Here is a 23039-nt window from a genome sequence, read left to right as displayed (position 1 = left end):
GGACAGCTTTACAGCGCTGTGCTCGACCCACTGCGCCACCAGGGAGGCACAAGCTTTAATTCTTGAATCTATAAATGATTTTTTTATTAGGGAAACACTGCCCTATGAAACTCAATATTCCGAGATGACACCATATCACAGCAGAATACGATAACTGATGTCCATTTATTTTGTAAAATCCCAGAGATGGTTAAAAAAATTATGTTTTATATACTGTTTAATAAGGCAGAAAAGCATATACTGTTATTTTTATTATCCATTAAAGATAGCTAAGCTCGAAAAATCCTGGTTCTCAAAAGGGCTGGTTGCAGTTCTGGAGGTTTCCTTAAATGCAGCAGACACAAGTACATCTCGTGGACACGGCCCTGGTCCCATGCATAAGGAGAGCAGCACAGTCATCTCAGTCCTCGTCCTTAGTTTTGGCCTCGTGGCCTGTGGGACAAGAGATAGTCTATGGGACTCTTGAAGCAAAAGTAGTCTGTGCCAAGCACCATCCACACAAAACAAGAAAAGGGGCTCTCACTATATCAGAGGTGAAGTTAGGGGTCAGGGTGGAAGGGATAGCAAAGAGTCCTAATCGTTGTGTTAGGGAGCATGTGCAATTGTACAAACATTTGTACATAAAGAATAAAAAGAAAACATCATTTGTTGAGCACTTGATATGTGTCAGACACCAGGCTAAGCATTATCCTTAGTATCCTGTTACCTTCACAACAACCCATAGAGGAAGATAATTACTATGGATTTATAATTCTGGACCAGTAGTGATGCTACCATTATCTTCATCATAGATAAGGAAACTGAGGCCCAAAGAAGGTAAGTAACTTTCTTATGCTATTCAGCTGGTAAATAATGGAGCCAGGATTCAAATCCAGGATAGTTTGCCTCCAGAGCCCCTTAGCAGAAAAAGTGCTGGTTAAGTTGCAAACACACTCAGCCAAAGTAGCATGACTCATCAAAGCGAATGATCAGAACACCACCCCCGTGAGGCTCAAAATGAAGCCTGTAAGAGACTGTGCACTTACTCCCAGATTGTGGTCTGGGCTGAGACCCTTCTAGAATTGTTCCCTTTGCTCATTATCACCCTAAAAAAATTCAGGTTCAAGATGTCCCAGCACAGTCCCAATAGCCACATTGAGTATTTGCCAGTTCACCTCCCCTGCTCCCCAAAGGACAAAGTGTCCCAAGACTCTGGATACATCCCCAGAGAAAAGCTGGCTCTGTTGGTGCCCCAGCAAGGGGAGAGAGGGGCGATGTTGAACCACAACATGTACTTGTATGTGTCAAGTTTGATCTCTGCTCCACCTGGAGTCACACTTCCTATGATTTCTCAGCTAAACTCCATGGGCGTGTCAACTTGTCCCTCAACTGGCAGCAGAAATAATTACATCTCTCAGGCCAGCTCCTGGCTCCCGTTCCTTGCATTCAGACCACGTTTTCCTTGCCTGTATTCTAATCTTGAGACCATGAACACTGCAAACATTTAGGTAATAAATTGGTTAAAACCCAAACATTCAGACACATGCAGGCTCTTTCAGATGTGTGTGTAGCCTGCTGCTAAGAATCCCATCCTCACATCCTTTGCTTTTCCAGGAGTTTCATCCTCTGATCCCTTCCACCTCACCTCAGGCTCAAACCAGACACATGCAACTCAGCAGGAGCAGCTTGACCTGGCCTAGTCCTCCCACTTGTAGGATGGGCTAAGTCACATGCCCTTGGGCCCTCTGGGCTTCTCACACACATCAAGATGACTCAAAAGTGGGTCTGAGGGAGCTAAGTGTCACAGCAGGCTGTGGGCCCTCTGTGAACCCTGTGCCTATCAGGACCCAAGCAAAGGCTTAGTGAGGGGGTGCCATCACCTCTGACTGAATTTGAAGTAGGCTTCCAGAAAGTTAAATTTTCCCAGCTGTTTCCAGGGGAATATGCAAAGTAACTTTGCAAAAAAATACAAGGTTCCAAAGTTAGAATGTAGCAAAAAGTTTGAGGTATTAAAAAGCAACACATTACTCTGAAAATGTCAAACAGTTCAGAACTACTACTAAAGCTATTTGATAAGCCCTGTTTTCAGAACAGGACCTTATTAGACTGAAGACTGTTACCACATATTTAGTATCAGCAACTCCAACATACCGCAGATTTAATGAAGACCAGATCTACCTGACTTATCCAGAGTAGCTTTTGGAACTTCCTCTGAAAACTTAAAACTGGGGAAGAGCAATGCCAGTTCTCGGCTGGCGTCTTCTTGGCGTTCACTTCCATGGACGGCATTGAAGGGCATTTCTGTGCCATATTGAGCCCGGAGGCTGGGAACATTGACAAAATGTACAAGAACAATTATTTCATTTGTAGAGGAGTCTTGCTCTCTGGTAACATGGTCATCGGCTACCAATCAGCACCCTGCACTGCTTGAAATACTTCCTCTGCTGGAAATGACAAGGACAGCAGCGCAGGGCACTTTGCCAAATGTGTCACATACATGAGCTCATTTCACTTGTGCCACAGCTTGTGAGGGACACTGTCAAGATCCCCAGTTTTAGCCCAGGGGAGTCGTGTAAGCCCAGGAGCTGCCATTTTGTGGATACTACCACCAGGGCCCAGCACCCTGCTGAAGGCTTGACAAAGGTTTGCATAGTTAATCTTTGTAACAATACTGCAAGGTAATATTGACATAGCTAGGAATTCCTGTGTCAGGCACTGTGCTAAATGCTCTGTAAGTGTGTGTGTGTGTCACACGTGCGTGTGCCACCGCTTATTTAATCCTTACAATGATATCTGAGGCAGGTCTTATTTTAGTACCCATTTTTCAGATGAGGAAATTAAAGCACAGAGGGACTAAAATGTGGCCCAAGTTCATGCAGTTAGTAAGAGGAAGAAAAGGGATTCTGAAGTCTCTGCTCTTAGCCATGGCAGGTATTCATATCCCCATTTCACCAGAGAGAACAGAGGCTCAGAGAAGAGACTTGCCTGTGTATGTTGCCAAGATCTGATCCCTGGTCTGTCTTTCACTAGCAAAGCCTCCCCCATATAGGGATGTTCAGGCTTCTAACAACTACAAGGTGCAACTGCAGCTACTTGGCCTGCTGCTTATTTCTTTCTTGTTGGCTGAGCCTCTCTCAGCTTCAAAGGCCAGACAATGAATTTGGCATTGGCCATACCAGGCTAAATAAACTCAGGGCTAAGGAACAGAACAAGCCAACCTAGTGCAGTGTGTACAATACTTGGATACCAGGGGACCTTAGGTCCCTGGGTGAGGAGTAGGGGTGGGATCCTGGAATCTATATTTCCTGGGTAAGTATTGCTGGTGGTCCTGGGGCCATAATATGAGAGTCTCTAACTGCAGAGAGAAGAGTAGGAACTGAATCCAACAGCAGGCTCCAGAAGAGGGAGGTGACAAAGAGACAGCAATGAGCTGGAGACTAGATCAGAAGGTAAGGATGTGTCAGGATCTCCTCAAATACATAGCGAAGAGGTCAGGTTTCCCCGAATATATAATACAGGAGGCATCCAGGCCATCAGAAAGGCCTCTGTGCTCCCACAATTCTGGGCTGACATAGAGCAGGGCCCTCAGCTTCCTTGGATGCAGGTTCTGGGGTGGATTAAAGGACCACAGCTGGTAACATCACCTGTTAGGTTGCTCCCTCCTTGCCACAATGGGGTCACAGGGCCCCATGAAGGTTCGCCAGGCGCTGACCACGTCCTCAGCATCTTCAGTCCTGGTGAGGATCAGGAGGTGGCTGGGCCCACTGCTCATGTGATGTACCAGCTTCTCAAATGCCTCCTACCACAGGAAGGGAGAACAGTGGCCTGGGGCAAGGGCGTGAGGCCTGCTCAGGGTCAGTGGGCCATCACTGACAGGACAGAAGAAGGTTAATGAGAGCCAGCATGCCCAGGGAGTAGGGGTGGTGATGACCAACCACACCCAGAGAAAGCAGATATAGGTTAAAGGCAGAGAGATGAGACTTTGAGTTGACTCAAAGTGGAACTCAATATTGACTCTGAGTTGAAGGTGAGTGTATAATACATTGGGTAGGGGCAGTTACAAAACCACATATGGGAATCATATGGATGCTTAACCAAGAGGCAGGATGTAGTTGAGTTGTTTTTGTTTTTCAGTGCCTTGCAATTCTTCCCCCTTCTTCAAGTAATGGCATTCTGGTTTTCCTTTGGGGCACAGCTCCTCCCAATTTCACTCTGTTTTAGTTTGACAACAGGATGCCTGTCTTCACCCACCACACACACAGGTGGACTATGGCCCAAGACAGGTCGAACGACCCTTACTCCCAGTAAGTGAGCTGCAAGCAAGGGCCAATGGAGAGTGGTTGAATCTACCCAACTGCAACATGACTGTCCATACACTTTTGCTCCTGAGATTCCTCTGACTGCCTTGATTCTTCTCGCCATCACTGTTGTTCATTCAATTTTCTTCCTTCAGTCCCAGGAGTTATGGGGTATTCTTCCAGTAAACCCCTTATTTTATTACTTTGCTAGAGTCAAAATCTCTTCCATGCAATTAAGGAAATTTTGCCTGCTACAGCCTATAATCATTTTTCTGAGAGCAAATTCATGGCCCACTTGCCTTTCATATTCTATTCTTCATACTATTATATTTTCTCCTAACCTCAATCTATTAATATTGAAAAAAGAAATGAGAGTGTGTTGGACATGTGGAAGCAAATAAGCTAACCTCGCCAGCTCTGTGTTGGTAGAAAAGTCGCATTTCTGCCTCTGTCATGGTTCTCTCTTCATTTGTTAAAATGTCAAACCCAGCCTCCTGGATCTGTTGAAAATATATATAGATACAGACACATGTTCTGAAAAGGTAAATCAAGCCCAAATTCACATTTAACTTAGTTGAAAAGTAAAAGATAACAACAGGTAACACTAAAATCTGTGAGGACTTCATTCCCATATCTGTCCCAATTGCATTTAAAATATTTAATTTACTTAAGTGGATTTCAGCTAAAACTCCTAAAGTCCACCTTTTCCCACTAGGAGTCTATGGAAAATTGTACACACCTCCTTTTTTCATGCCAAAAAGGTACAGGAGGGTCTGTAGGTACATGTTGTCTCTTACCTTCATGATAATCTCATCAGCCTTTCCATGGACCACTGCGTCTGGTTTAATGATTGCCAAGGTACAGCTCTTCTCTGAGGAAGCTGCAATAAGCCAAGCTGGTGTTATCAGGCCCTGGTCCCACAGCCCCCACCACTGAGGCTCCCAGGAGGCCATTCTCAGGGATGTGCAGCCTCCACATGACACTCCCAGTGCTCCCTCACCTGGCCTCTTTGTTGTGCACCTGCAGACCTGGACTTTAGTGGAAGCACAGGTCTAACTTCAGACCTCACCCTCAACCTGGTTGCACGGAACAGAGACATGCAAGGGACATGAACTATGGAGAGAAGGGATGGGATGAAAGGACAAGGGAAGGGAATCGAGACTTCTCAGGAACAGAAATCCATAAACAACTGAAAGTGTCATTCTGGAATGTGAAATGAGCTGGCAGTAGAGGCAACACAGGTCTGGCCATTCTTGTCCCTTCCTGTCCCCTCTCTTGATTCTGAGCCTCTAATTGCTGCTTGCTGCGATCTCAATCTCTCTCTCTCTCTCTCTCTCTCTCTCTCTCTCTCTCTCTCTCTCTCTCTCTCTCTCTCTCTCTCCTGATTCCTTTGCTAATCCTTTTTAACTCTCCTGGCATGTGGCCATAAGGACAGCCTCAGGTACTAATTCAACATGACCTTTCATGACTTTTAAGCACCAACACAGACTACCAACTGAATCTTCAGTCTCCTGTCTCAGTTTGAGTTCTCCTGAGTGCAAACTAGGTTGGCCAACTAATTGATTGGAGCCCAGGCCCAGCTCACTGATTGGCTGCCCATTTGTCAGTGTCCATAGATCCATCCAACCAGCTGTGCCACCTGATCATGTCCACAGAAGCTGTAGGCAAACCCATCCTTATTGTACTCCTGTTTATATGAACTTGGCCTTGGTAAGCTACCTATGCTCTTCAGACTCTGTATTTCCTGTTCTCAACTTCCACATCAGTTGTGTTGCAATGAAACATGACAATGTCTGCATGGAAGGAAAACATCCTACTTTGAAAATCTCAAAAAAGTGTCCTGCAGAGGTAAGCAACAAATCTGTATTATTTCTATGGCTCTATGAACACTTAGACTTTTAGGGACTCTTGTAATAAATTCTGGATGAATTGACAGTGTGATCACTCAGGGGTGCAAAGTGAGAAGGAAAAAGGTCAGAGCACGTGACTGTGGGACTTCCAAGAACTCAACTCAAAATGGGAGCAAAGGAAAAGAAACCAGTGAAGTGGAGAGCTCGGACAGACCAGAGGGGAGGAAAACGTGGAAAGTCCTGACACCTCTGAAACCAAAGAAGGTTGTGGTAAGGAGGGCATGGTGAATATCGTCCCAGTCCTCAGAGAGTGGCCATAGGACGGGACTGGACCCTCCCCTTGGGTGTGGGATGGCTCAGGGAGGTGCTGCAGGGAGGTCAGTTTGCGGCAGGCAGGGCAGGGAGGGTGGCCCAAGGAACTTAGAAGAAAGGACAGCTGGGGCAAACGCACACTTTGGGTGGTTTCCCAGATGGAGCAACTTCATCTGAGAGGAAATAATGGAGGAGAGAAGAAAGAGAAAATCCCCAAAGAAGGCAACAAATGTTTCCTGCAGAAACCATGTCACCAATTTTCTTTTCACACTTGCTCTCCTAAACTGTATCTCATTCTTTGACAGAATCTAACTCCAAAAGTTGGATTTTTTTTTCATTATTCATGTGAAGAAAAAAAATATACCTTTCTATCTCGTGCAATAATAAAAGTCTTCCTTCTCCAACTCAGACCTTGAACTTAATCCTGGCTTCCCCTGGTGTCTCAGTTACACATCAAATGCACCATTACAGTGATGGGCTTTCTAACTGCTTCCTTCTCTTCAGTGTCAAATTAAAGTCTTCTCCTCATAGGTATGGTTCAGGAAGGACTGCAAAGTCCAGGATATGGAAATATTTGGGGAACAAGGGGAGAGGGGCAGCTCTCCTTCCTGCCTGTGACTTTTCCTAATAAACTTGTCCTTTTAAAATCTAAAAAAAAAAGGGGGGGAAGGTGTCAGGACATTGACTTGTTGACACTTCAGGAAAAAGGTGTTTAAAAAAAAAGCTCAAGGAAGCATCAAATAAGGGCTAAGGAAACTCCCCGGCAGCATTACTTTACATTTACTTTACATTATTAGTGTCACAACTTAGGCCTCCCTGGTGGTGCAAAGGGTTAAACACCACATTATGAAGCAATCTGCAGCCTCTGCGGCACAAGTTCGATGCCTAGCCAGCCAGGGAGCAACCCACATGGCAAGGCAGACCCCTCCTGTCTCATCCGCTGCTCCCCTCAGCAGTGTATTTCAGTCAGTCTGCCTGTTCTGTTCCCTGCTCTGTCTCTGGTGAATCCTCTCACCCCCCCCCCCCCCCCCGCCCACGCATCTCTGGCCTGTACCCCAGCTCTTGTATTCGTAAATAAATAAATCTTTAAAAAAAAACACTATTAATGTCACAATTGTCTATTTTAATAAATGCAGTGTTTCCTGATGCCCAGTACTTGCTAAAGAAAGTCATGCCTGGTTTATTTGAACATGCTCAGAAAGCCATGAATGGTGCCCAAATGCCCCGGAAATACATTTAATACATTTGAAGTCAGAGGACAGACAGCAAGATGTTTTAAGGTTCATCTCCCTAGAGTCCAGGTTACTCATTAAACTGATGATTGGTGTATGTTTTAAAAACACACCACCCCCTATAAGTCTGCTTTGCTCTTTTCCTTGCTTCTTGTTTCACTCACCCACGTCCTCATCTTCACTGTTGTCTTTTTCCTGAGAAAAACATTCATCTTCATCACAAAGAGCCTCATCTTTAATCTAGTAGGAAATCAGAAAGTCGTTAACTAATTTAAATTAAATGACTACAAAGACCTTCAAACACCTGCAGGATCAAAAAAAAAAAAAAAAGCTAAGTTCCGAAAGGATGTCAAGATGATTAGTCTAGAAAACTTTACAAGATCCTTTTTGTCATTGGTGGGGGTGAGAGACTTGAAGACAAGGAAATCCAAGCTGATCTTAAGATCGCGTCTGCCTGTTTCAAAAGCATCAAATAGCAACTAAGGAAAAAGAGTTGAAAAAAGGTTGGCAAAAGGAAAAGGAAGAATTGAAAAACATGTAAATATTAAGTGATTGGCTACACAGTTCAGGGAAGCAGTGAAGACAAGGGTCATTTTCCCCTAGAAGAGGCACTTGAAAATGTAAGCATTTGTGATTTTCTTTTTTTTTTTTCAACTATAAAATCATTACTTTTATTAAAAATGTTTGCAGAACTTTTAAGATCAGCAGAAATCTAAAGATTACTGATTCTGGATGGCTTAGGATATTTTAAAGTTTTCCTTAAAATGTCTACAACTCTAGAATGCCCTTTTTCCTCCATCTTTCCAAATATTTCTTTCCATTCTACACAATCCATTTTTTCAGTATTTAAGGCCCCAAATCAGATATCACTAAGAATGTGCACATTTTAACTTGACTTCTTAGCACTCTTTAAATATTCAGACATTCTCTTCTATCTTTATTCCATCAATTCATGTAAGATCCTTTAATATTGTCAGAATTAAGTGTGTATAGTATTTAGTAAATTGGGAAGTATGAATGTGTGGATATTATTTTAAGCTAATAAAATGCTGTCAGTCATGTATCTTTTTTTTTTGTTTTGTTTTTGTTTTTTAAATAATAAATTTTATTTTTATATTCCCCCATACAACTGCACATGCCCCATTCTGACCCCAATCCCTCCCCTCCCGGCCCCCACCCCCCAAAAAGTGTCTCTGGTTCATAGTTTTTTGTTGATTTTGATTTTCACTTTCTTATAGTTATTCATTTTCCTGATCCCTTATTTAAGTTTTCTAGATTCCTGCTATGAGTGAGACATTTGTGATTTTCTTTTTTGGAGGGGAGTGAGGGAGGTGAGAGGTGGGACTGCCAATTTTCTGGGAAAAATAAAATTTGATTCTAATTCATTCTATTAAAATGGGACTTTGCTATTTGGAATTAAACATGAAAACTTGAACAATAAACACTGAGCAGTGTTAAGCTCATTCAGCAGATGCTCACCCGCCAGGAAATTCCTCTCTCTAGCAGGTGTGTGAGTTTTCAAGGGCAGCCAACTAATTATTGAGGGAAAATTTGCACCCTCTGTTATCATGGAAATAATTGATCAATATCACAAACTATGCTGATCCTACTTCTGCAGGTAATGACAGAATTTAATGTTTAAAGACATGAATTCTCTAGAATCCCAAGTAAAACCTTCAGGAAGGTGAGGTGAGGAGGCATGACCAGGAGAGGCTTCACCCTGAGGCTCACCCCTCCCACCCACTGCTTGATCTATAATATTGTTTTCATCTTTAAATTCATTGTTGAGAGTCAGAACCCCCTGTGAAGAGTTGAACTGGATACAAAAGGAAAATGGATAAAGGAAATTAAAGTATCTTGGATGAAGGAGACTTTTTAAAAAGGTTTCACAATGCATACAGGTTGTAGTGGGCTCTGCCTCTCCCCCAGTGTCCAAGGTGGGCCGTTAATGAAGCTTCCCTCCCACCGCTCCAGGGACTTAGTGAGGGCAGGGAAGGGCAGGTCTCGCCTCCCAGCACATTTCTGAGTTAGTGTTGGAGAAGTGGACCCCTTACCACTCTCCGTTCTCTGCCTTCAGATAACACCTTCTTTTCAGCCTCAAGCTGATCCAGGATGGTTTTCTGCAGCAGTGGAGCATTTGCTCCTCTCACCACAGCCACCAGTTCTCCTCCCTAGAATGCAGTACAGACACGCTGGTCAGATTGCTACTAATCTCTCTCAAGAGACAGCAGGAGTGTCCAAGAGATTTTCTTAGGAGTGTGTCCAAGGTCAAGGCCCATCACCCCCAGGACCACTCTGTCTACCTCGCTACACTCTACTCCCTCCAGCACTTCCTTCAGGGCAAAGGGCAGTTAGTTAAGGGTGGAACTAGGCACAGTGGGTTATGAGTGACTATGTGTGACCCACACATTGCTCATTCCCCCAGCAAATACTTGCTGAGCATTCACTATGCCAAGCACAAAGACAGAGGCAAAGCATTCCCACCTGTGGTGGTTGATTGGGAAGGAGGAAGAGGGGTACTTTTGTTAAAGAAACAAAGTGATAAACACAGTCCAGGAGAAACTGGCACCACTTGTTTGGATCAGTGAGGCCTCTGGGTGACATCCACTGGGAAGGAATGCCAGAACCATGTGTCTATCTGAACCCTAATGGTTTGCAACCTTGAAATAGTTCTGGTTCTGAAAAGGCACTTACTGCATAAAACAGAAAGGTCGGCTCACATCTCCCTCGATATTTTTCAAGGACATCAAGACAATCTGCCTCTGCCTAAAGGAAAAAAGTGGTTAGCGGGACCCTGGGACACAGTGGGTACGGGGGCATGATGGCAGGAGACCCCTATACACATCCACCCCTAAACACCCCCACCCCATACACACCTACACCACGCCCATATATACATACCCCTCATACCTACCTACATCACCCACACATACAGTTAAACTCATACATAGACACACACCTACACCCCTAACCCCACACTTCCCCAACTCCCCACATATCTATACCACACCCTGCACCAACATATATACCTACACCCACACTCCCACACACACATTCCCACGTACCCCGAGACCACACCCACCCCCCACATACATACTCATGCACACATACTCACACACTCCATACATCCTGTATATATGTGTGTGTGTGTATATATATATATACATATACATATACACACACACACACACACACACATCATTACTGGCCTCCCCAGATGAAGACCTGGCTTACTCACACGGTATTCCTTCTAATGTCTTTGCATCAGAATCTTAACTACTGTCCTCAACATATGGGTAAGAATTGGTAAAAATACTTCTTTAAGAATAAAAAGAGGAGAAAACATTTTTTCCTTCTCCCCTCCCCATTACTATTCATTGCTGCCACTACAGGTGAGAACAGTATGAAAAAACCCTCAAATTCCTCAAACTTTGCATTCGTAGTCTGATAACCCCGTATCTGGATTCCCCACTGAGCATTTCCTCCAAGTTCCCTAGAGAAGCATCAAAACTGACTCCCAAGGGAGAAAGCAAAGTCCTTAAAGTCAAGCTCCTTGAGAGATTAGCATATGGAAGAAAGCCTACAAATTTTAAGCACCAAAAAAATAGACTGGTAGAGATTGAGTCAGCAGATCAAAGAGATCTGTTAAAAAAAAAAAAAAAATCACCCTACAAAGTCAGTCCTGCCCTGTCACCAGGAACTGCTGATTCAGGCGTCCATCCCCCACTGGAGCAACCTGCAGCATCCAACCAAACAGGCATTTCTTATGATAGATTTTTATGTGTTACAGTTATTGCTTTCCTCTTGCACAGATTGTATCTGTGACAGGTAATGATCCCAAGTTTTAAACATGCATATGAGTCAGGAAATTATCATATGCTTGTGAAAACATATGCTTTGTTTTTCTCATTGCTTACCTTAATGTGACTTTTTAAAAAGATTTATTTATTTGTGCATACAAGAGCTGGAGTACAGGTCAGAGATGAGGGTTGGGGGTGTGTGAGAGGATCCACCAGAGACAGAGTGGGGAACAGAATAGGCAGATTGACCAAGGTACACTGCTGAGGGGAGCAGTGGGTGAGTCAGGAGAGTCTGCTGCACCATGTGGGTTGCTACCTGGCTGGGGATCAAACTCAGTGCTGCAGAGACTGCAGGTTACTTCATAATGAGGTGCTTAACCCCTTGTGCCACCAGGGAGGCCCCTTAATGTGTCTTTTTTTAAACTGAGAAAGCCTGCCTGTTCGAATACTATATAAGTTAGACCTTCCCTGGGAGAGGGTAGAGCAGGGGAGAAAGCAGCTGGCTGGTACTCTTTCCCACCAAACTGTTCTTTTCCAGGTTAATCATCATTTTGACTCCAAGAATACATCTTTTTCTTTCCTCCTCACAGTAGTAATTATTATTATTTTGTCATCAAGTGTCTGATATAGTCTCCCCTGTGGTCATTGACTATGAATTTCAAATCCATGCAGCTGAATGAGGGTCTCATACATTTTTCTGGAACTTATTCCCATTTCCATATGTTAATCCAGTTAAATGTGAAAAGATAAATGTTCCCCTTTAAGGAGAAGAGATTGAAATCTTGAAATTCCGTACTCTAAAAATAAGCTTCTGAGTTCACAGTACATGAGCTGTGAAGGAGCCCAGAGGTAGGGCTCCTTGTAGGGTCATGGTGATGAGGTCAGAATCATCACCTCTAGAAAAATTATCATCACCCAGCTCGACCAGCAAATATACAACTGATACCTCTTCAGCAGCCTGAAAAAGGCAGTTCACTTGACCTGTTCCCATTTTAAAATTTTTTTATAATGTTGTGTGACATTCTGCTGAACTCTTACTAATGCAAAATGCAGAAGATCCAGGCCAGCCTCGATCCTCATCTTCTGGAACAGGCTCACCACGGGTTTGCAGGGGCCACACCAGCCTTGATAGACATCAACAACTGTGTGGAAGCAGGAAGCAGGAACAATCAGTGGGCACCAGCATTCACAGTGGCAGGTGACATTTATACCTATACATTCTAATCCCCCAATGGACTCTGTTTGCAGGGATATTTAATGGTGAAAAAGATTATCCCGTCAGGGTGTGAGCAAGCATATTCCTCATTCTTATGACTCAGTTTTTAAAATTCTAAACAATGATTAGTCTTGTGGAAAATCATTTTCTTTGCATGGATACTTTAAGGAATTTTCAGGCTATATTCAGTCAAGCCCGGCACAGAGTGACCCTCCATAAATACTTGGACTGAAGTCAACGATTCTAAAAGAAGAATTCCCTGTAGTTGACCTGTCAGCATGCAATCAGCTCTAAACTATTCAGATATAAACACAACTGGACCCTCCCCTAATGAATTAAGTCACTGGCTTTGGGTAAAAGTTTTTATTTTCTTTGTAAAATTAACATTTTCCTCCTGAAAAGTGAATCTGATAGAGACCTAAGTAAAAAGGTAGATACCTTTTGCTTCTTTGGTCCCAGTCTATACCAGGGCTGGGTGTGAGGGAATCCCCTCATCTGAGTACTCTAAATGTGAGGCCTCTAAGCAAGCTAATCCACCATAGGTGTACCAGATGCATGCCCCAGGTGGGGCATGGAAACACAGCAAGTGCTAGATTAAAATATAACAGTGGTCACATTTTAGAGGGAAGATATCTTCCAAAAGACCCCAACACTCACAGAGTTCATACCTAATCCACACACTGCTGTTTAGCGCTGGAGTGGCATGGTTGTGGGGAGTTAGGTAGACACTGCTTATGAACTACTGTGTCAGGCAATTTTGCTTATTTCTCTGTTTTAACATTTTGAAAGGATAGGTTTATTAGGAAAAGGAGAAAACAGGAGAGGCACCTGCATAATCACAGGTGGATGGAGAGCTGCATCTTAGTCAATTTTAATAGCTTGCAATTGTGCTTTTATTTCTTGATGAATCACATTTCAAAATTTTTACATCATGTGAAAACCATTAGTAGAACATGATATAAAATCATGAAAATTAGCATAGTCTCTGGCAGCACTGTACTCTTCTAATCAGGAAAGGAAGGCTTCCCAGTGGAGGGAGCCTGGCATTGGGCATTGTGGGAAATGTAGGGCCTGGCTTGGTGTGGGGTAGGGGTGGATATTGGGGGGATGCTGTGATGGGAAACAGGAGCAGCCAGACACAGTTGGGGAGTGTAGGGACACTGGGAGCAGACCAGCCTGCGGTGGGGCCATGGCTAATGATGACGGTGGTCACAGGAGAGTGTGAAACATGGGAGCTAGTATTTCTGTCCTGTTTACTATACAATGAGGATTCACAGTAAGTTGTAGAGAGGAGAGGAAGCTAATATTTATTGAACTGCAAAAGCGCCCCTACACTTTGCTTTTCTTTAAAAGAAAAAAAAATAAAACAGTGAGATGGGTATTGTTATCTTACTATAGAGATGAGGAAGAGGAAGTTCAAGGAGGTGAAGTAATGCACTCAAGGTAAAAAATGAAAAGCTCTCAAGTGGTAGAGCCATATTCCTTACAATGCAGTCCCCTTTCTGCGTCAGGAATTAGAAGAGATTTCTGTCCCTTAACAATCCCAAACAACCCCTGAGTATGATAACCAGCTAAAACAGCACTGTTATCCGACAGTAATGAGTTGTCAGAACTGAACTTATTAACAGATGTTCAAGCCAGATACATACATAAATACATGTATATATAAACATATGTATAAACATACATACACACATGTTTATATATAATAAACATACATGTTTATATAATAAACACACATGTTTATATATATATAAACACAGAGAAATCTTTATTTACAGAACTCAAGGTATAGAAAATGATACCCATTGTTGTCCTCTTCACAATTCAGTATGTCATTTAGCAATTTTGAAAAGGATGGATCTAAGAAGTTAAATTACCAGTAAGTCCTTTGGAACTGAGCATTTCTTCCCAAAGTTCCTGTGTGCTGATGTTGACCTAACATCAAAAATGAACAATTGCTGTATTACTAATGGTACTGATGGGGAAACAATTTGATGTATTTGCTCTGCACACACTCTCTCTCCTGTGTCTCTCTGTCTCTGCTGTCTCTCTCTAAGTTACAATCACAGTTCAAGCTCTCCTCTTTCAGCAATCTTTTCTCTCTCTTCTGGTCTCCATCCCCACAAGTAACCACTTAGATAAGAAAATTTCAGACATTTTAAAAAAGATTATCAATATTTTTATTTGTTACTTGTCCTAAAATAATACATGAAATACATGTATCCATATACATGCATACAGTATCAGACTATATCTTTTTGCAATTTGTGTTTTCACTCATCAAGTTTTGACATTTATATGTATAAAAGTATGCCTTTTTGTGTTTTAGTGAAATATAATTTGTTTAAATTAAGCATAAGTTCTTTGTCAGAACTAAAATGTTAGTTAAATGAGTCTTGAAAGATGGATACACCCATGTATCACACACCTACCACAATACAAAACATTTGTTACCCCAGAAAATTTCCTCCAGTCTCTTCCCAGGCATTTCCCATTTCTCACCCCAAGTAAGCACTGATCTGCTTTCTATCACAAAAGATTCATTTTGCCTGTGCTAAAACTTTACATATGTGTATTAACACAGCATTATTATTTCATGCTGGCTTCTTTCCCCCATCATATTTTGGGAATTCATCTGTGTAGTTGTGTGTCAGTAGTTTGTTCATTTTTATTCCTGATTATATTACAATGTATGACTATATAAAAATTTGCTTAATAGATATTTGGGTTGCTTCCAGCTTGGGGCTATTATGTATAAAGAGTTATGAATACTCGTTGAATCTTTTTGTATTCATGTTTTCTTTTCTTGTCAGTAAGTAAATGCTCAGGAGTAGAATTGCTAGGACACAGGATAAATGAATGTTCAGTTTAAGAAGAAGCTGCTAGCACTTTTCCTAAAGTGGAACCATATTAAACTTCCATGGCAAAGTATAAGAGTTCTGCCTATTATATATTCTCACTAAAATTTCATAATGTCACTTTTTACATTGCACACTAATGGTAATGCAGCGGTGTCTCGTTGTGACTTTAATTTCATTTCCCTAATGACTAAATGGTGTTAGCATTATTTAATGTGCTTATCAGTCATTTGTATGTATATCTTCTTTGAGAGTGCCCATTGGTTGTCCACTTTATATACTGGACTGTTGGCCTTATATTATTAGGTTGTAGAGGATATAGTACATTTGGGGGTACAAGTTCTTTATCAGAAATATGTATTGTAAATATTTTTTCTAAGTCTGTGGTTTGCCTATTCATATCCTTCAAGTCTCTTTTCTTGAACATAAGTTTTTAATAGTGGTAAAATCTAATTTACCAAATTTAGTTTTATAGTCAGTGCTTTCTAAGAAATATTTCCTCAAAATCACAAAATCTCACTTTCTTTTTTTTTTTTTTTTTTTTTTTTTGCATAGTAAGTATTTTATTTTATTTTATTTTTTTTTAAATATTAAATTTTATTTTTATATTCCCCCATACAATTGCAAACGCCCCATTCTGACCCCAATCCTTCCCCTCCCGCCCCCCACCCCCCAAAAAAGTGTCTCTGGTTCATAGTTTTTTTGTTGATTTTGATTTTCACTTTCTTATATTCATTTTCCTGGTCCCTTATTTAAGTTTTCTAGATTCCTGCTATGAGTGAGACCATCCGGTATTTTTCTTTTTCTTTTTGGCTTATTTCGCTGAGCATGATCCCTTCCAGTGCCATCCATGTTGCTGCAAATTGCATGTGTTTATCTTTTTTGAATGCTGAGTAATATTCCATGGTATATATGTACCACATCTTCTTGATCCAGTCATCTATTTTTGGGCATTTGGGTTGTTTCCAAAGCTTAGCTATTGTAAACAGTGCTGCTATAAACATAGGAGTGCAGGTGCTCTTTGGAATTGATGTTTCTGTGTCCTTTGGGTAAATACCTAGGAGTGGAATTGCTGGATCATATGGAAGCTCTATGTTTAGTAGGTCCAGAAATCTCCACACAGCTCTCCATAGTGGTTGGACCAGTTTGCACTCCCACCAACAGTGCACAAGAGTTCCTTTTTCTCCACATCCTCGCCAACATTTGTTGTTGCTAGTTTTTTTAATATGTGCCATTCTCACTGGTGTGAGATGGTATCTCATGGTAGTTTTGATTTGCATTTCCCTGATTACAAGTGATGTTGAACATTTTTTCATATGTCTGTTGGCCATTTGCATTTCCTCTTCAGAGAAGTTTCTTTTTAGCTCTTCTGCCCATTTTTTGAGTGGATTATTTTCTTTGTTGTTGCTGAGTCTCATCAGCTCTTTGCAGATTTTTGTGATCAGTCCTTTATCATTAGTGTTGGGTGCAAAAATGTTCTCCCAGTTGGTGGGGTTTCTCTTTGTTTTTGTTATTGTCTCTTTTGCTGTGCAGAAGCTCTTTAATTTGATGTAGTCCCAGCTGTTTATCTTTCTCTTCACTATCACTGCTTTGGGTGATGTGTCTGTAAAGATGTCTTTGATGTGCAAATCCCGTAGTGTTTCGCCTATATTTCCTTCTATGTATTTTATGGTTTCAGGTCTTATGTCTAGTTCTTTAATCCATTTTGAGTTGATTTTTGTGTATGGTGTGAGGTAGTGGTCAAGCTTCATTCTTTTGCATGTAGCGACCCAGTTTTCCCAGCACCATTTATTGAACAAACTTTCTTTGCTCCAATGCATAGTCTTTGCTCCTTTGTCAAAGATTAGTTGACCATAAATCTGTGGGTTTATTTCTGGATTTTCTATTCGATTCCATTGGTCTGTATGTCTGTTCTTGTTCCAATACCATGCAGTTTTGATGATTATGGCTTTGTAGTATAGTTTGAAGTCTGGGAGTGTGATGCCTCCATTTCCTTCTTTTTTTTTCAGTAGAGCTTTGGCTATTCGGGGTTTTTGGTGATTCCATATGAATTTCATCAATAATTGTTCTATTTCTTTGAAGAATGCCATTGAGAAAATCTCACTTTCTTCAAGGAGCTTCATAATTTAAGCTTTCGTTTAAATCTTTTTAAGTTTCACTTAAGTCACTTGAGTCTTTGATCCATCTGAAATTAATTTTTGTCTATGTTGTAAGGGAAAGTAAAATTGGGGTTAATTTTACTTTTCACGTAAAGGGATAGTTATTTCTGCAGTTTGTTGAAAAGACTTACTTCCCTATTTAATTCTTTGACAGCTTTTTTGAAAGTCAATTGACTCTGTAAGCGTGGTTTTATTTTGGACTTTCTTCTGTTTGGTTGCCCTATCAGTCTAGTCTGGGACCGCTGCTCCACGGCTGTGGTTACTGTCGCTTTAAGTCTGGCAGCCTCGAGTTCAAGATGGCGGACTCGCGGGCGCCTGGGCTCGCCTCCTCCCCACAGACGCTGCGAACCAACTTTTATACTAGAGCAGCTGCCTTTGAAAAGAACAGAAGATTGGAGGATCACCGTCTCCACGAGAAAAGAGATCGCCACCATCTGAAAGGGTAGGAAAGGCTGAGACAGTCTAGCTGGGGACGCTACCAGGGAACTTGGGGGCGGGGGGCGGCGTCGGGGACTGGGAACCTCTCCCTGACAGAAGGGTTTAGTCCCTCATCAGGTGCCCCAGCACCTGGGAACTGTGAGGGTGAGGGGAGCGCCCACATCTCATCTCGGTGTGGAAAACCGAGGGTCTTTCCTTTCGAAACCAGCGGGATTCTGGCGAGCAGATATCCCAGGACTACGCACAAAGGGGACAGATTGATCAGGGACATGCAAACCTAACTGAAGGGTTTATATTTGTTGAAACTAAAACTTCAGCGGGAGGTACCAGCGGAGACCTCTCTTGGGCGTCTGCTCTAGCCTCTTATCTGTGTGTTACCTGAGAGGACAGACACCTACTGTTTGAAATCAGTTGTGGACCCATCCTTGGCAGCTGGAGCTCCCAGTCAGTTCTTGCTCCACAGTAACTCTGGAGCCCCTTCCTCTAGGGAAAACTGTAGAACTTGCTGGGAACAGATTTAGGATTGTAGCTTTCCAGCACTTCCCCCTCCCGGCACCCCTCAGCTTCTAGGCAGCCTCCTCTGCTACTCAGACTGCCCACCGTTCCTGCCTCTGTTGGAGCCCACTGTGCCCAGTTGCTATTCTTTTTCCTTGCCTCTGGTGAAAGCTCTGCTTGCAGAACCTGCTAAGATCAGAGATAAGCTGCAACTGAGTTTCAGCCTAAGGCTACTGGTAAAGCTCTGCCCTTAGAACTTGCCTTGAGTTGACTGTGGTTGCAGATCCCTGCCTGAGCTCTAGAACCTCCTGCCCTCACCCATCTAGGCGTGTGCCCTTGGCACTCTACAGCAGCTACTTCCTTGCTTCCCTCCTCCTTCCACCAGTACAGATTGGATCCTCTGGCTATAGCCTGCACTGCTGAGCTCTAGCCATCCTGACTGGTTACAACAGAAAGCCTAGCATCTGGGGCCAACACCCTGCAGCTCAATTCTAGCACAAGGCTAATAATCTGGACTAGGAAAGGAAGCCTACCCCATGCAAATAAACCGAGTGCCAAACAAAATGAGGACACAGAGGAATTCACTCCAATAATGGATCAAGACAAAACCCTGGAAAGAAATCTAATGCAGCAGAATTACCTGAAGAGGATTTCAAAGAAATAGTCTAAATTGATGCTCACTGAAATTAAGAGGAAAATTGATGAACAAAATGAGAACTACAGCACTGCAATAGACAAAATATGAGGAGAATCCAAACAAATCATAAAGATAAATAACACAATAGTTAAAATAAGCAATACATTAAAGGGACTCATACTAGATAATAGTTCTTAGAATCAGATATTGTGAGGTTTCCATATTCTTTTTCAAGATTTACTTGAAAAAAGTAAATTTTACTTATACCTTTTAGAACCAACTTGCTAATTTATGCAAAAACTCCCACAGAAATTTTAACTTGGATTAGCTTGAATATGTGGATTGTTTTGGGAAAAAATAAAATCTTAACACTTAGTGACTGCAGTTTATTAACATGTTTCTCATCATATATTAAATTTTTTTAAAAAAGATTTATTTGTTTATTCATACAAGAGCTAAAGTGTAGGCCAGAGGTGCAGGAGGGTGAAAGGATTCACCAGAGACAGAGTGGGGACCAGAACAGGCGGATACACTGAAATACACTGCTGAGGGGAGCAGCAGGCAAGAGGTCTGCTGGGGCGTGTGGATTGAACTCCTGCTACAGTGGTTGCTGAAACTACATAGTGCTGAGACTTAACCCCTTGCGCCACCAGGGAGGCCCCCATATTTTAAATCTTCCTTCATTTTCTCAGCAATGTTTTGTAGATTTCAGTGTATACCTTTTGCACATCTTTTGTTAAATACATGCAAACATCAGAAATAATGGTTAAATTTACTCCATTTCTCAGGATTGGTTGGAATTAGTTGGATAAGTTGGGACCAGTTGTATTGGCTGGAACTGGCTGGAACTGGTTGGAATGACAGAGAAATTGAAGATTGTTCCTCTCATTTTGTCTTAGCCCATCCTATCCTGTGACACAATTTCAGCCTGCCCCTTTACTGATCCACTTTGATCACTTGATTAAATGGTCTGCCAGGTTCCTGTACAGTGAAATTATTCTCTTCCCCTTTGTAATTAATAAGTTTTTGTAGGGAGTCACTTTGAAACTATATAAATGAAAAGACATGACAATCACCACTCATTCTTAATACCGGTATATTAAGGTCTGTCCCTTTATTTATTTATTTATTTATTTATTGTTAATTTTGTGTGTTTTTTTTTAAAGATTTATTTATTTATACAAAAACCAGGGTACAGGCCAGATTCATGGGAGGGTGAGAGGATTCACCAGAGTCAGAGTGGGGAGCAGAACAGGCAGACTGACGAAGCACACTGCTGAGGGGAGCAGCGGGCGAGACAGGAGAGGTCTGCTGTGCCATGTGGGTTTCTCCCTGGCCAGACAGGGTTCGAACTCATGCTTCAGTGCCTGGCATAGATTGATAGAGTTGTCTTTAACCCCTGAGCCACCAGGGACGCCCTGAAAGTTTGCTTTAAAATGTACCCATATAACATATCATCCCGACAATCTTATGAGAAAGCACTCCATCCCAATTCCAAGCCATGCCTACACATTCTTAACATCACTTTCAAATCACCCACTAGTTATTGTCCAGGAGCAGGAAAGAGAGCAGAAGCTGCCTTACAAAGTCACATATCTGGGGCAGAAATGAAGTAAGGCACCCTAAAGAACAAATGCATAGCAATAAGATATCAAAACATATTTGTTGAATAAACAATGACTGAAGAGAGCAGTGGTGGCAGAATCAAGTCTCTGCACAGCACACAAGTACAGACACATGCCCAAATTCAAAAGAACCCATATTATATTCTCTCAACAAGCTGCTATTATATTTCAACCAAAAATATGTAACTTGGGATTATCTGGATTCATATATTCTTGGTTTTGTAGTTTTATTTTCTTTTAATGTTCAAATTTTATGATTGTATAAGCACTATAAGCATAAATATTTTATACCCCATTTGGTAGTTTATATTTAAGTGCACAGAAAAATTGTCATTTATTTTTTCCTTTAAGATCAAGTTTAAGAACACCATCACATACTGCTGGCAAACCAAATACTACTTTTATTCTGCTTTTCTCCATCCACACCAACCTCATCACCCAACCCCAAGTGCAGGAAGTAAACGCCCCCTTAAGGCTTACCTGCAGGGCAATTTCTTTCTTCTTACTGCCCATGGATCTGCAAGAATACAGAAGTCTTATTACTACGGACTCAAGACGTTCTGATCTCGCAACCTCGCGTCATACTCCGCAAGGATCAGACAAAGCCCTCTGCCTCTTTAAGGTGCCTACATAGGAAGCAAAATAAACACTTCACAAAGAAGCGGAGCCTGCTGCCTGCAGGCTGGTGGTTCGCTGGGATGTCTTCTGCGGATTTGCCATCCAGCTCCACTCAGGAGTCGGCTGAGGGGCGCGCGCCGAGGCCTTAGAAGCAGCGCCTGGCGAAGCAGACTCTCGGGCACCGCAGCGCCCGCTCAGGAATTCGAACGAAAAGGGGCTGTAGAACCCTGTTATTCCTATTTCAGTGTATTTTGAGGAAAATGAGCCACCGAGAATGACCTCTCGATAGTGCACGGTCCTTAAAGTGCAGGGAGAGTTTCCAACCGAGTCTGCGTTGACCCAGCCACCGTCGTCATGGCAACGCGAAGTCGGCCGGTAATAAGCTTGCAGAAGTGTAAGCCACGCCCACTCCAGGTTTAACCCAATTACAAATCGAAGATTCTGAGCCTGCCTCAAAGCAGAAGGGAGTCCCGCGCCTTTCCTTCGGAATTGGACGTTGGGGATATAGGAATGCTTTTATTGGCTGAAGCGGTTGTCAGTGTCTGCGGGATTTGAATCTATCAAGCAAAGACCCTGTGCTTATATTGCATATTCTATCCCTAAATCCCATTTACTCTCCTTCCCTGCTGGAGCTAGTCCGCAGTTTTCTACGTTACTTACTGCGTGCCATGCAGAAGTGACTCCGAGTTTTGAGGGATCTGAAGAGGTTCACTTATATGATCAAAAAAAAAATACAAAATCACAAAATCAAAATTAGGTATGAATGTCAAGAGGAACAAATAGGAAATAGTTAAAAACTCGATGAAAGTAGTCTAATCACACCAGTTGAAAGACAGAAATCGTCGGTAAAGGACCTCCCCGGTGGTGCAGCGAGTTGAGCGCAGCTCTGTGAAGCTGTCAGCAGCCTCTGCAGGGCGAGTTCGTCGATTCCTGGCTGGCCAGGGAGACACCCACATGGCGAGGCAGACCTCTCCTGGCTCGCCCGCTGCTCCCCTCAGCAGTGTTTTCGGTCCATCTGCCTGTTCTGCTCCCCACTCTGTGGTGAATTCTCTCACCCTCCCGCGCCTCTGGCCTGTACCCCAGTTCTTGTATAAATAAATAAATAAATCTTAAAAAAAAAAAAAAGAAGAAATCGTCGGTAAATTAAAAACCACAACCAAGTGTATAAGAAAATCACTTTTATTATAAAGACTTATTCACGGGCCTCCCCGGTGGCGCAGCGGTTGAGCGCTGGGTTGCGAAGCTGCCCGCGGCCTCTGAGGCGCCGGTTCGATCCCCGGCTGCTCCCCGGCCACCGGAGGAGGGTCCCACATGGTGCGCAGACCTCTCCTGCCGCCCGCTGCTCCCCTCAGCAGTGTACTTCGGTCCCTCTGCCTGTTCTGCTCCCCGCTCTGGCTCTGGTGAATTCTCTCACCCTCCCGCGATTCTGACTGTACCCAGTGCTTGTATAAATCAAATCAATCAATCAATCAATCAATCTTTAAAAAAAAAAGACTTATTCAGTGGCATGAACCTCTGA

General features: G+C 42.6%; 2 protein-coding genes across 5 annotated transcripts in view; one reads left to right on the top strand and one right to left on the bottom strand.

Annotated features, from left to right (window-relative positions):
* Nucleotides 1-129: 129 nt before the first annotated feature.
* On the bottom strand, nucleotides 130-21883 carry NME9 (NME/NM23 family member 9). Of its 3 annotated transcripts, XM_037525904.1 has the most exons (12): nucleotides 21800-21883; nucleotides 21383-21419; nucleotides 14568-14625; nucleotides 12510-12613; nucleotides 10366-10437; nucleotides 9726-9842; nucleotides 7836-7911; nucleotides 5075-5157; nucleotides 4685-4777; nucleotides 3624-3778; nucleotides 2158-2303; nucleotides 355-432 (listed from the first exon to the last, which is right to left on the bottom strand). In XM_037525904.1, exons 2-12 carry the CDS (start codon nucleotides 21413-21415, stop codon nucleotides 401-403), a joined length of 969 nt encoding a protein of 322 aa, XP_037381801.1. In that variant the 5' UTR covers nucleotides 21416-21419; nucleotides 21800-21883; the 3' UTR covers nucleotides 355-400. The 3 variants fall into 3 exon arrangements, with proteins under 3 accessions (XP_037381803.1, XP_037381801.1, XP_037381802.1); XM_037525905.1 differs by lacking the exon at nucleotides 9726-9842 and having other exon boundaries at nucleotides 21383-21883; XM_037525906.2 differs by lacking the exons at nucleotides 2158-2303; nucleotides 3624-3778 and having other exon boundaries at nucleotides 130-432; nucleotides 21383-21883.
* MRAS (muscle RAS oncogene homolog) overlaps nucleotides 17996-23039 on the top strand; it is a 75601-nt gene continuing 70557 nt past the window's right edge. For both annotated transcript variants that reach the window (XM_037525911.2, XM_037525907.2), the window contains exon 1: nucleotides 17996-18149. The gene's annotated coding sequence lies outside the window, so the exon portion shown is untranslated. The remainder of the gene's footprint in view (nucleotides 18150-23039) is intronic.

Source organism: Talpa occidentalis, unplaced genomic scaffold (assembly GCF_014898055.3).
Source record: "Talpa occidentalis isolate TD23 unplaced genomic scaffold, MPIMG_talOcc4v2.1 talOcc4.4, whole genome shotgun sequence".
Classification (NCBI taxonomy): domain Eukaryota; kingdom Metazoa; phylum Chordata; class Mammalia; order Eulipotyphla; family Talpidae; genus Talpa; species Talpa occidentalis.
The sequence above is the reverse complement of the archived record's forward strand: the minus strand, read 5'-3'. Positions and strand labels throughout refer to the sequence as shown.

Excerpts from the sequence above, each read along its gene's own strand:
- NME9 (XM_037525904.1), bottom strand. The coding sequence starts at position 21,415 with ATGGGCAGTAAGAAGAAAGAAATTGCCCTGCAG. Across the intron at positions 9,843-10,365 it reads CGACCTTTCTGTTTTATGCA|GGAGGAGAACTGGTGGCTGT; the intron begins GTAAGTGCCTTT and ends ACTGCATTCTAG. Across the intron at positions 4,778-5,074 it reads CTGATGAGATTATCATGAAG|ATCCAGGAGGCTGGGTTTGA; the intron begins GTAAGAGACAAC and ends TATTTTCAACAG.